At 35.0% G+C, this 13,646-nt stretch overlaps 1 protein-coding gene across 1 annotated transcript; it reads right to left on the bottom strand.

The window, feature by feature from the left end:
• Nucleotides 1–515: 515 nt before the first annotated feature.
• Nucleotides 516–13,506, bottom strand: LOC100370259 (putative UDP-sugar transporter protein SLC35A4). Its single transcript, XM_085507209.1, has 8 exons — nucleotides 13,481–13,506; nucleotides 11,595–11,800; nucleotides 8,279–8,384; nucleotides 7,390–7,554; nucleotides 6,188–6,309; nucleotides 5,681–5,828; nucleotides 4,477–4,620; nucleotides 516–893 (listed from the first exon to the last, which is right to left on the bottom strand). Exons 1-8 carry the CDS (start codon nucleotides 13,499–13,501, stop codon nucleotides 675–677), a joined length of 1,131 nt encoding a protein of 376 aa, XP_085363335.1. The 5' UTR covers nucleotides 13,502–13,506; the 3' UTR covers nucleotides 516–674.
• Between the last annotated feature and the right edge of the window lie 140 nt (nucleotides 13,507–13,646).

Here is a 13,646-nt window from a genome sequence, read left to right as displayed (position 1 = left end):
AAAAGGTTGATAGTGGTAGCAGAAATGGATGGTTAAAAAGAAAAACTACTAACTGAAAGAAATAACGATTGCTTTCACATACATTTAGTATTTCTCTTTTTTGTAATTGTGTAACCATCTCACAATTGCTGTGACTTCATCATACATCACATGCTTATCTTATGTAAATCCTTGAAATAGAAAAGCATACAGAATGTAATAGCTGAACCTATCATGGCATAAAATTTAAAAAAAAAAACAGACCAATGCTTCCTTACATTCGTCTTGATGGGCAGACTAGTAATAAAAGGCAAGGTGGTAAAAACAAATATTCACTTTTTTGCAGTACTATGCATATTACTTTGAAATAGCTCACAGCATTATGAACGAAGGAATATTAATTTTCAGGACCAGTGTACTTTTAAATTTCTATAAACAGATAACATACATATAACTTAACATTTGTCATCAATTAAATTGATTGCTGATGTTTTATGATTGTTGACATAAATGTTTAATAAAACACCAACATGACAGACTCTGAACAACAAGCTGTTTATTACTAACATATAGAATACTCATAATAATGAGCAAAATTAATTTTCAGCCTTGCTCAGTTAATCAGAGTTTCAAAAAATTGCATATTGGTGTGGTCTATTACATATGAGTAGAATTAAAATGTTTTGAAAGCTAGTTTAGAAATGTCTGACAATATACATATTATATCGTTTGTGATACAGCAACAAGGCGATGAATACCAGTACAAAAGCCAGCCCAAAATAGAAATTTATCTGTAGATTCCATAATACCATTGAGAGAGATGTTGTTACTAACATGGCACATGTGATGATGAACAGACGAATAATATTACTGGTATGTTTCATGACTGCTGACATGATAAGACCAAGCATAGCCTGCAAAAAGAAATAATAATAATATAAGCAATCTCAAATTGATATATTGTACGGGTTGAATTTAATTTTATTTCATATATTTTTATTATTTTGTAATTGTTTCTATTATTATTATATACATCTTATTTTTTATTACTTTAACTATCACCTTGTGGGATTTTGAGATTACCAAAACTTTTAAAAAACTGCCAGAAAATAAAATAAAAAGACAGTGTATGATAAAAATAAATAATTAAAAACATGTTTAAAAAAAAATATTGCAGCATTAAGTTCAAATTCAATTAATCAGCTCCATTGGAAAGCAGTACTGTAGTTAGAAACAATGCACCCCAGTGATAGGAATTCACTCTTGTTCGGCAAAGACGCTAAAAGTAATGTCATCAAGACGATGTCTTGTTCACCTTATAAAATTCTATGGTAACAGTTTTGGGTGATTCTATTTGATATTTTCAATTTTCTAGTTACGAGCACATTCAATATTGCAAATTTAACATTGAAAAATTTAAATTTAAATTTGTAGTATTTTGCTATGAAATTAGAGAATATTTAGCATTCACCAGTTCAAGATCTATTTCGCATCAGTTATTTAGAAAATCAAATCCTATGGTGTTTGACAGTAGTGGCATCATCTAATTTGCATATTCCACACAAGTCAGACTACAGTTCTTGTTAGTCAATTTTGTCATGGTCACTTTTGTGATTCTCAGATTATGCCGGAGATAGTGCATCATATTGTTATATTGATAATTTTTTCTTAATAAATATCAACACAGTAATACCATAATTTTTGTACCATACTTTTCCGACTTAGCACCCATGCTGGAGTAAGCACCAACCCCCATTTGGGGGGGGTCTGATTTTGGGTTGACGCAGAGGTCTGATTTAGTGTCCACCTTTTCAGAAAGGCCCTAAATTAGACTGTCAAGTCATGAAACCCAGTTTTACGTTTTTGAATAAAGACAGTATCTATTGTGACTATCCTAAATGGGGTGTGAAAGGGTAAACTACAGTGTGACGTGTCTTGAATAGTGTTAATTATACTTCTTCTTATCACCTTTAAAACAAAATTAAGGCCACTTTTTTGACAAAATCAGTGGCAATAGATGGTAAATTCATTTCCATATTGTGCCATGAAAAATAACATCATCAAAATTGCATTAGTTTGATCGGTTTATAACAGTCTAGATCTGGATGGCATTGTTGCAGGTCAAATCATGCAGAAAAACATTTTGGTGGAAATTGCTTTGCATAAAAAATATTCAACAAGCTCTTGACATTTTTACACCATGAATTCTGATTGTATGTAAATAATATTGTAATAAATCTACACATGTTTTGTGCAAATTTCTGTTCCTTGTGTAGATCAAGCAACTCATTTTGCGATTTTATTTACCCCAAAAAGACGTAATTCCCCTTAATCTGACATATGATACCGTACTTATCCGGGTAAGAGCCCATATGCCTAGACAAACGCCCACCCCCCACTTTTGACACAATAAAGAAGTTGAGGTCATATCCGGGCACACGCCCAGGGGGTCTTTTTCTACACAAAACAAAAAAACAAAAAAACTATTTTCTATTTGTTGACTGTGGTTGTATTAACAGTTGTCTTTCTTGAAGTCTGTCGTGATACTTATAAAAATTGTTAATTGCGTAAAACAAAGCGTAAACGCAAAATAGCTGTGACAGCTTTCTGCCTTCAGGGCAGCGCGTTCACCGCTGATTTTTTTCAGAATCATAGCAGTCAGCAAGTCTATAAAAATAAATATTAAAGCAGAAACGGTAATTCTCTTTTTGAAATATGTTGTGGCCCTAAAAAGGGCTGGCCGTTTGGTTTGTGCTTCCTTAGAAACGATTCAAGCAAATCGTATAAGTGTCGCACTCGTTCGGCTTTAGCGTCGTCGACAATGAAAACAATGTTGCAATATTGTAGCAACCCGTACCTGGGAGAAAGGTTGAAATCACGTTATTTTGGTTTTATAAATATTTTGTAGCAGCTTGCGAATCCATAACTGGGCCAACAATTTTGCAATGTCACACCGAAAACTGCCAACTTTTTACCATCTTTTATCACCGCTATTGCATTTCTGTCATGAAAACTATTCTTCTGTCGTTGGATAAAAAAAACAACTTCCTATTTCATATCCATATAGTGAGACATTCCAACCGCCAGAACTTGCTGAATGATAACTTTCACCGTGATTAATAAGCTTCGAGTCTGATAAGAAAGCAATGTCACGATTTGACCTTTATGATGAAATACAAGTAGTGATGTCATTCTTAGCCAATCAGTAAAGCAGATGCATAAAGGTCAAAGATGATTGCTAGACTGTAAACAAAATCATCGTGTGCCATGGCAGCAGAGCGACCCCATTTTTTTTGTCTCTTTATTATGATTAGACATGAATGAAAAGTGCCAAGCTGACAGACTGCGAAATCCGTGGATTAAAAGTGCTACGTCCAAATTGTGTGGGACGATATCAACGAACTTCAGGAATAAGTTGTAGGGATTTTGTTCGACGGCTACAGTGGCACCGACTTGAACATTTGAGGGTTTTGACGAAGATGGCAAAGAACGTACAAATAAAGATCTGAGAAGTTTTTTCAAACAGCTATGAATTTTTATAATTTTTACTGTGTAAATTTGTAGATTATTATTGATCTTGCATGACGGTTGATTTGTAATTTATCGAGACCGGAAATCATTTTACGCAGTTTAACCCCTGACATTTTAATTCATTTTGAGTTCACGCGTATTGGGCGTGTTTGTCGGCGGGAAAATCCTAATTCAAATGATTTCTCACTGTCGATTTTTATTATTTCTGGTTTATTTGCCACATTATAAGCAATACATTATTTTTGTTTTACTTCTAGTGTTGCATATTGTTCATTTATTTCCGTTGCATGTTTTCATTTGCCGTTCTATTCCCTGCCGTAGTTCGATCTGCCTGTTGTCAATTTTCGCGAATTTTCGTTTTTTTTGCCGGGGATCTTCTGGCAAACGCCCACCCCTTCTTTTAGGCAATTTTCCATGTTCAAGACCCTGGGCTTATACCCGGATAAATACGGTAAATGAATATTGTCATTTGGATAATTTTTCGAAGAGAGTGCTTGACTAAGCACCTATCCCCCCTAAAAAACACAATTTATTGTGCTGAATACTATGGGCACTAAATCGAACAAGTATGGTACAAATGTAGTGTACCGGTAGTAGCCATGAATAACCTCAAATTATTTACATGTTGTTGTTGTACATATGGTGGTATATATGCAGAGTGATGGATACCAGACAAGCAGAGAGACAGACAGACAGACAGACAGACAGACAGACAGACAGACAGACAGACAGACAGACAGACAGACAGACAGACAGAGATAGAGACAGAGAGAGAGATAGAGACAGAGAGACAGACAGACAGACAGACAGACAGACAGACAGACAGACAGACAGACAGACAGACAGACAGACAGACAGACAGACAGACAGACAGACAGACAGACAGACAGACAGACAGACAGACAGACAGACAGACAGACATATAAAAATGAACCACATATTAACCAGACAGACACAGATTCTTACCTGTGTTATGATAATAATAACTGTATGTTTGGTATAGCCATGAGTGAACGTATAGGGACTATTCCATGATGAAACACTGTAAGTCACCAAACTAATAACAACTCCAAATGTATATAATAAACTATTCTGTAAATGTAGTGAGGACTGCAAGAAATGAGAATCAGGTGATATATCAGAAAGGCAGAGAGACTGAGGGAAGGGAGGGAGGGAGGGAGGGGCAATTGCCATGTATTGATGCAATTATACGTTATCTATACAGTATTTGATATATGTCACATCTTGGGTGTGCTTACATTGCCATTCAAGTTCTCAGTTTATAATGTTTGCTTTTTAATCATATTATATAATAACCAATAATTATTTCTGATGAGAAATTATTGTTAAACTGTTCAGATAAAAATGTGTTTTTTTCATTACTATAAAAAATGTATTAGAAGTCGTGGCTTCCATTAAAATAGTACAATGCAACAGAAGAGATGCGGCTTCTATTAGAGCATCTACACGTATGAGGAATGGTGATTTTTTGGGTCTCATTTGTTCAAAAAGAATGGGTGCGACTTCTATTAGGGATGCCGCTTCTAATACAGATTTTACGGTACTTATTTGGCTTGCACATGTTTCTACAAGAGATGAACAATTAATATAACAAGACAAACAGTGTTATGTAAATTGCTTTAACTTCAGAAGAATTATTGTGTATTTAGTGAGTCAGTGAAAATTATATAGTGACAGTAACTTCATGACATTTTATTCTCGCAAACAACATCAAATTGCTACATGTAGCATTAAAATGTTTATTATATCCTGATGCAGTAAGTTCCATTCCAATAATTATTTTGATTATAATTAAAATGTAGGGTACAAGCTTCTCGAAGCACAACAAACAAAGTCTTGAAGCGAGCTCAATGATTATTACTTTACTCTTTAACGGTATAACAGCAACTGAACACAGAACAAATTGATATTCAAAAGCAAGGTTCTAAGATCAATGTTAGGAAAGCGTAATTATAAACATGTTGTTTTGTTTGTTCAGAATATTTTGAGTGGTTTGGTGCATTTAAAACAGACAATGACGATGGGTTAAATCCGATTCATCATAATGGTACATGTATTATATTAATGGTAATGGCCAGATATGCTTCATCACTACCGGTAATTGAAAAGGACAATATTAAATAGTATAATTCTTTCATCTTGTTTTTACCTGATAATTTTTCTTGAGTATATATTCTGTGTAGACTCCAGCCAATCCAGACAGAGTACAATAAATTACTATCAACAGTAAACCATAAACTGTTATATAAATCTCCCTTGGTGATTCAAGTTTACCTGTCAAGCGTAAACCACCATAACTAAAAAAACAAACATAGTGGTATTTGTTATGGACAATAATTTTAAACTGAGTGAGTGAGTGAGTGAGTAGAGTGAGTGAGTTACTATTTTTGGCAAGTTTGAACAAGAGTGGGCGATTGATTTAGTGATTGATTTAGTGATTGATTCAGTGAGTGAGTGAGTGAGTGAGTGAGTGAGTGAGTGAGTGAGTGAGTGAGTGAGTGAGTGAGTGAGTGAGTGAGTGAGTGAGCGAGTGAGCGAGGGAGCGAGTGAGTGAGTGGAGTAGATTGAGTGAGTTACTATTTGTGAACAAGATAGATATGGTTTTTGTTTGCAATAATATTTAGCCAAAACACAAGTTTGTGTAATCTGATCCTACCTATTACTGATTCCTGCAAACATCAACAACCACATAGACAACCACTGTAGTCGAGTTAACCGTCTTCTAATTATAGATCTGTACAGTAACGCAGTACTGGCAATTTTTAAATTACTTAAAACCTTAAAATAAAATTCAAAAAAGAAATTGTGAGTGAGTTGCTTTCATCCAAATTAACATCCTATATAGACAGTTAGCAATTCAGGCATACCCGGTATATTATTAGTGCAGTGATTGATTATCTGCTTTGCTACTTACTCTTATGCAATGTATGTTACTCCCTGAATATAGGTGTGATCAAACAAAACAGTGTGACCTCTAAGTAGACTTTAGTAGGTACGCTGAGTCAAAATGTCCAGTAAAATCAGAAGTCAGATTATTGACTGCTAAAAAAGTCCGTCTTCAATAAAAAACAGGTGGCCTAAGCATATTTTATCTATAAAATGTTTAATTTCATTTTACCAAATTAAAAACTAAGTAAAATGTTTTTCAAGATCACCATACTAATAATACATGTATGACATTCTGCTGTGGCAATAACACCAGTGATTTTGCACAACTAGTTGCGTCACAACAAATCTTTGCATATCATATCAGCTTAGAGGGCACATTGGAAGAAAGACATTTCCCTTGCACAAGCACACACACCTATATTCAGGCTGTTATTTGCTTGCATTTGTCTCAGCAGAGAGTATGTTTCTCACAGCAATGGTTAACTAAATCCAGCTAATCTTAAATCACTCATCTTCAAAAGATTCATACAATCTTCACTGAACTGCCAAATTATAAATTGCCTCACTACTACACCTTGACAGATCTTCTTACGCAAAAGTGTAATAAAAAGCATCCTCTTTGACATTTTGATAACCCCCATTTTCATTTTATTTTCAATGTCATATGTCACAATTCTGATTGAGCATGTGTATTAGATTGTGCTTCCAATCAGATCTATATATTTTACCAAGTTCAAATAATCATCATCTTGGTAGAATCACACACAGGTGGGGGTGAGAGTGGCTTGTGGGTGTTTACATTGCAAAACTGTGTTTGATTACAATTTATTTAGGTATGAAAATACATAGAATGTATCTGGTTATTTTAAAGAGCACTATAAGTCAAATATGTAGGACATCAAAACAAATTGATGAATTTCGCTAAAATAAACTAAACTAAACTAAAAATGAACTAAAATATGACATTACCTGGAAGCTAGCAGGATCAATATACAACTGAATATGTACTACTATATTGTTATTAATACAGTAGAGTAAAGCTGGTATTGCAAATGGCACACACTGCATGAATGTGGGTAATTTTAAACTTTTAGAATACACTTCCGGTGCCAGCATGGAAAGCGAAAATAATAACTGAAAAATAAAAATCTGAATTTTAGTATTTAAATTCTTATTGTACAATATATAATAATCTAAGGGTAATAATAATTGCTTATTTGACACAGGAGATCAAAGGGTTATTCTGATTATTAGCAAACAATCTTTGATTTGGGCTTTTGTCTAAGATGCTTTATAAATGAACGTGCTGATCAATTTTGCACAGGAATATAAATATTACCACAATACATTTTGACTATAGTTGACATTCTATAAAACAGAACAATGATGGTGTAAAACTTACAAGCTGGCCTGTAGTGATGCTAGGTAGATTAGAATATCATCTTGTCACAACAAATATGGTTGCCAAGGTAACATCCTTGTTCATATATATTGTGAACATACCGGTCTATTAAACATTACTGATACTACTAAATATCCACCTACTCATATGTGTAGTATGTATCTTAACAACATGGCATCAACTTGTGCTGTCACATGACTTGGACAACTTTAATTTGCAGAGAAATCAGTTTCATCGGAACAGAAACTTTCAACTGAGTTCTGTATTTCTGAAGTAGCCAGTATTCCGGTGAAAGTCACTGACTCCTTAAGACACAGTTATAGTCACTATGACTCCCTAGGACCCTGTAATAGTCCCTATGACTAAGAACCCCAGTGAAATACACTACTACATGTACCAAACAATGCGATTTTTGTCTTACAAAATGTAAGTGGTTTACAATAATAACTTACTTACTTTATTTAATTCAATGAGTAGCACCACTGATGATGAATTAAACGGAATTTTACCATCTACTTTACATAAGTGTAACAATATAGCATGTGAACCATAGATCAATATCCTGCATAAAATATGAAATGTGAGTGTAGTAACCATCCAGGTAGTCATGGCAAACTAAACAAATGTTAGCCTGAAGTGTTAGTCTGACATGATTAGGGTTAGTTACTGCACCTTTGACATAGATGTATGACCTCATTCTGTCTTAACACTGTTCCTTCATTTACATATATTTTTTATTCACTCTCCTTGACAACTGTTAATGATGCTTAGAAAGATTACAATTCTGCTATTACATTTCTATAATCAATTATATTGTATATCCGAAAACCTTATTGAATACTAGATAATCGACATCAACTGCAAATACTTTAGAGTAGTGAAATTCTGAGTCAATTGCGTAAATTTGTGTGATTAGAAGATCTATTAGTTAATTCTATTTTTGTTCCCCCTGACACTGCACAGTGTATTTGAAATGGCATACTTCAGACCAATGGTTTATATTATTTAGGTGATTTTTTGGACAATATTTTGGAGTTGAAATTCACTCCCATTATCTCAGTGTTTTGTATTAGAGCAAGAGCTTATGCAAAGGTGGGGCAGAAAGTTACTAAAATTGAAACTGCACCTATGAAAATGATGATTCTCATATTGCATTGTTATCTGAATCAACACGTACCGAATTCTGCCGTAAAATTGCCTATCTGAAAAATCGCCCTGGGTGGTTTCACAGCTGGTAGAGTTCTAATTTTCAAAAAATTATCATCAAATATTTTTAGGGGGCTTGAATTTTTATTGAAAAATCCACCTACGCTGACTTTCAACTCCGGCAGTTGGACCACCCAAAACGAAAGAAACTAAAATTGTACACATTTTTTTCTAACTGGATTAAAAAGTAGACCGCGCATCATTCTCCAAAAAAATCTCATTAACGAACCTCGTGCGCCAAATGCAATTATTTTGTTTCATTTTATTAGTAACGAATGTATATTCTAAAAGAAGTTTCAAATAACAACAAACACAACTGCATTGTTTAGTAGCGAATGATCAAGGTAGCGCAATCCGGTCATGCTGCATTTTACAATTGTTGATTATTATGTAGTAATGATTATAATAACGTGCAAAAAATAAATTTGTTGAATTGTTATGAAATGCAAATAAACTTATTTCATCGTAAGCGAATGATTCCGATCGCATTTTCAATGCTTGATGCTGTAGAAATGAATATCTGCCATGTTTTGACCTGACCTGACAGGTCAAATCGATAATTAACCAATGAAAACGATGGATGATGCCAATGTGTTCAAATTACCATAATACATTAAAATATGTTAATGTTATTGAACCAGCATGGAAGAGTTTTGCCGATGTTATTGTACGATCTTTTGGCTTGGATTTTGATGGCAAATTGGCATGATTTGTTTTTAAACAAAAAAAATAGTTGTTTTCAGAAGAAAAACTGTGAATTTGAACATTATTATCAGCAATAACTCATTGTCGAAACGAAGCTAACCCATTCACGCTAGTCGCAATAAACTTCAATACTCTTAAAATAACACCTTAAAAAACTGCTGAGAAATCGCCCTGGGCGGTTTCTTGGTTTCAATTAATTTTTTTAAAAACCCCAACTGCCGTTTAACGGCCCTGGGCGAATTTACGGCAGAATCCGGTATATGTCAATGTAGTAATATAGTCTATGTGCATATGTTTGACATTAAAGAAATAAATTCAGTATTCTATACATAGTTGGTTATATTGTGTCACCATTTGTTTTAAATGGGTTGCTATTAACAACAAAAATTAAAAGTAACAAGCCATGCATGGTACAGTCCCCATTAGTTATCAAATTTAAGATATATAGTTTTGTTTATAGTAATATAGCTGGAATATAACCATGTCAGGAATATGATTTTTTAACATTAAAATGATTGACATTTGTATCTGATAGTCAAAAAAGTACTTGTCCATATTGAGAGATATTGCTCTGGAACAGCATTCAAAATCAGCCATTTTGAATACATGTATATATATAACATGTATAACGAATATATAAAATTTGAATATAATCAGTCGAAGCATTTAAGAGATATGGCTCTAGAAGCCCAATCATTAAAACAAAATGGCCGCCAGACAGCCATTTTGAATCCAATCTGAAAAATAAATGACGTGCATCAGGAACCTGTAATGTCTAACATATGTACCAAGTTTGAACGAAATCCATCAATAAATGCTTGATATTTAATGATTTTTTAGCACAAAAATGGCCACCATTTGGCCATTTTGAATAGGATCGTCAAACCAATACATCTGTCTATCTATGACATGATGTATAATGAATATTTAAAATTTGAATATAGTCAGTCGAAGCATTTAAGAGATATGGCTCTAGAAGCCCAATCATTAAAACAAAATGGCCGCCAGACAGCCATTTTGAATCCGATCTGAAAAATAAATGACGTGCATCAGGAACCTGTAATGTCTAACATATGTACCAAGTTTGAACGAAATCCATCCATAAATGCTTAATATTTGATGATTTTTTAGCACAAAAATGGTCACCATTTGGCCATTTTGAATAGGATCGTCAAACCAATATATCTGTCTATCTATGACATGATGTATAATGAATATTTAAAATTTGAACATAATCAGTGAAAGCAAGTCAGAGATATGGCAGGAGAACCACATTCATTAAAACAAAATGGCCGCTAGTCGGCCATTTTGAATCTTATCTTAAAGACAAAATTATTTGCATCAAGGTCTCATAATGTCTAATGTATATACCAAGTTTGAACAAAATCCATCTGTAAACAGCCGACAAATGCTTGATTTTGATGATTTTTTAGCACAAAAATGGCCGTCATTTGGCCATCTTGAATCAGATCAGAAAACAAAATGATGTGCATCAAGGTCCTATAATGTCTAATGTATTTACCAAGTTTGAACAAAATCCATCTGTTAACAGCTGAGAAATGCTTGTTTTTGATGATTTTTAGCACAAAAATGGCCGCCATTCGTCCATCTTGAATCAGATCGTGTAACAAATTGACGTGCATATGTATACTATCATGTATGATGTATGTGTGAAGTTTGATTGTGATTGGTCCAGGCATTTCTAAGATACAGGTCCGAACGCACGCACAGACGCACGCACGGACACACGGAAGTCAAAACATAAGTCCCCGTTTTCAGACTACGTCCGAACGGGGACTAAATATCTGTCTCTAGATTCAACAAGTTTCTTGCTATAGATGTACAGTAGATACTGACTTACCCAGAGGCTAATAAGATTTGCCAGAGACACGTAGGAAGTACTCTAGTTGAACCATGTCTAAGAAGTGGATTAATATCTTTGTTTTGAAGCTGGATATCTGTGATATCTACATGATGATGTTTATGCTGCTGATGATGGTGGTGGTGTTTGTGATGGTTCTCTCTGACAGAATTCTGCTTATGATAAAGTGGTAGTTGTGATGAGTTCTGTCAAAATACATGTATAACATATATTAAGTAAATAGCAGAAAAAATTCACAACCATATCATATAAAACAACTATGTAACCCACCACCACCACCCCAAAAGAAAAAATCACAGATTACTTGTACAGTGGCCCCTCGCTAAGTCGCGCCTCGGTAAGTCGCGATTCGGCTAAGTCGCGGGTACTTGGATGGCTCCCAAAATTTCTATTGTGCTTTGACAGCAGTTTTGAAGTACATGTACAAAGACTAATGTTTCGTGGCATAGTGTTTTTAACTAACCGTTAAAGAGACAACTTAACACCCACTGTCCGTCAATTGCTGAGACGAAATGGGTGACGCGGCCTTACTCAAGGTGTCAACAGGGGTGTCGAGTAGTGACCGTACATACTTCTTGGCCGGTCCCATTTGGTATACCTCTAAAAAAACTCGCTACAATGAGTTGAATTCATAGAATTCTGATCTCTATTTCTCAATTGAGCAGCATGTCAAAGCAAAAGCTATCCAGCCTGTTCGTACGCCATAAACTCACGGCGATCGACCGTGTCAAGTAGAGGTGAAACCAAGTTATGGGTTGCACGTGATCTAGCCGTGGTTGAGCCCAATATTCGTGGGTGGGTAAAAAATGAAAAGTAAATTTGTTTTCAAAGTTGACCAAGAGGCGGGACTGAACAGAAAAACATGCGAAAGTGTCCGACAATGATGACACCGATAAAGCTGTTTACGTTTCTTCAAGAACGGTCTGGCAGAACTCCACTATCTGGTCCCATCACTCAATGCAAAGCACACAACTCAGATATGACGACTTTGAATTTGAGGCCAGTTCAGGGTGGTTCTTGCGATGGCAAAGAGGACACGCTATCGACACACGCAGTCTCAATCCAAGCTCGATCTGTGAACATGGACGCTGTCAGAACTTTTCCCGAAAAACTGAGAGAAATTATCTATGAAGGTGGTTATTTTGACGAACAAGTTTATAATTGCGATGAAACTGGTTTATTTTGGAAGCTGTTACCGTCAAAGTCGCAAGCAACAGCAAGCGACCCACATAATATCGGACACAAACAAAATAATCAACGCAATGTTTACAGCAAACATAATCATGATTTTATTCGAATACTGCCTGACACATATGATGATACATCAATTAGCTAAACCGAGGGTTTATATGCGCTTTTTATATGTTTTTCAATGCACGATCTCCCTCTTTCACGAGGTCCCTCGGTAAGTCGCGGCCCTCGATAAGTCGCGGTTTTTGCTTGGATCCCGACACCCGCGACTTAGCGAGGGGCCACTGTATTTCTAAAGCAACTGACATCTGGCTAATGTTTCTGGTCAGCGTGCACAGCGCCCTCTGTTGAAAATTGATTACACATGCAAAATGTATGTGCCGCTAAATATTTTTAGCAAAGACAAACAGAAAAAAATCACCTCACCACCCTATATTTGAAAAACAATTTGACCAGAAACTTTTGTTTGCGAGACTTTAAATAATCACTCATGGCAAGAAATATCACGTCGTCAGCATATACTTGATTTTGATAGGCGAGTACGATACGTGCATAACCTTCTGTCAAGATGCACATAACTATTAATCTCTCATCTGTGCATTGACACTAGTGGTTGATAATGTCAAAGTGAAATACATTAACAAAGCTCATTTGAAGGTAAAAATCCCACATACCACGAGAGTTTCAGCATTCATGGGCGCCGCCATCTTTACGACTACGTCACGGCAAGTATTTACGACAATACATTTCATTTTCAGTGGTATGTACCATTTTCACTAAAATAATGCAACTGAATTTTAATTAAAACAAAATACTATGTATAAATTTGGTCGCCTCAAA

The sequence above is a fragment of the Saccoglossus kowalevskii genome, chromosome 13 (genome assembly GCF_978046115.1).
Source record: "Saccoglossus kowalevskii chromosome 13, keSacKowa6.1, whole genome shotgun sequence".
Taxonomy (NCBI): domain Eukaryota; kingdom Metazoa; phylum Hemichordata; class Enteropneusta; family Harrimaniidae; genus Saccoglossus; species Saccoglossus kowalevskii.
Note: the sequence above shows the minus strand (reverse complement) of the source record. Positions and strands in the feature narration are given on the sequence as shown.

Bases quoted from the DNA above. Each gene is read 5' to 3' on its own strand.
- LOC100370259 (XM_085507209.1), bottom strand. From the start codon at position 13,501: ATGAATGCTGAAACTCTCGTG. The intron at 8,385-11,594 runs GTAAGTCAGTAT...TATTTTATGCAG, and splicing joins CAAATCTTATTAGCCTCTGG to GATATTGATCTATGGTTCAC. The intron at 4,621-5,680 runs GTAAAAACAAGA...CATTTCTTGCAG, and splicing joins TACTCAAGAAAAATTATCAG to TCCTCACTACATTTACAGAA.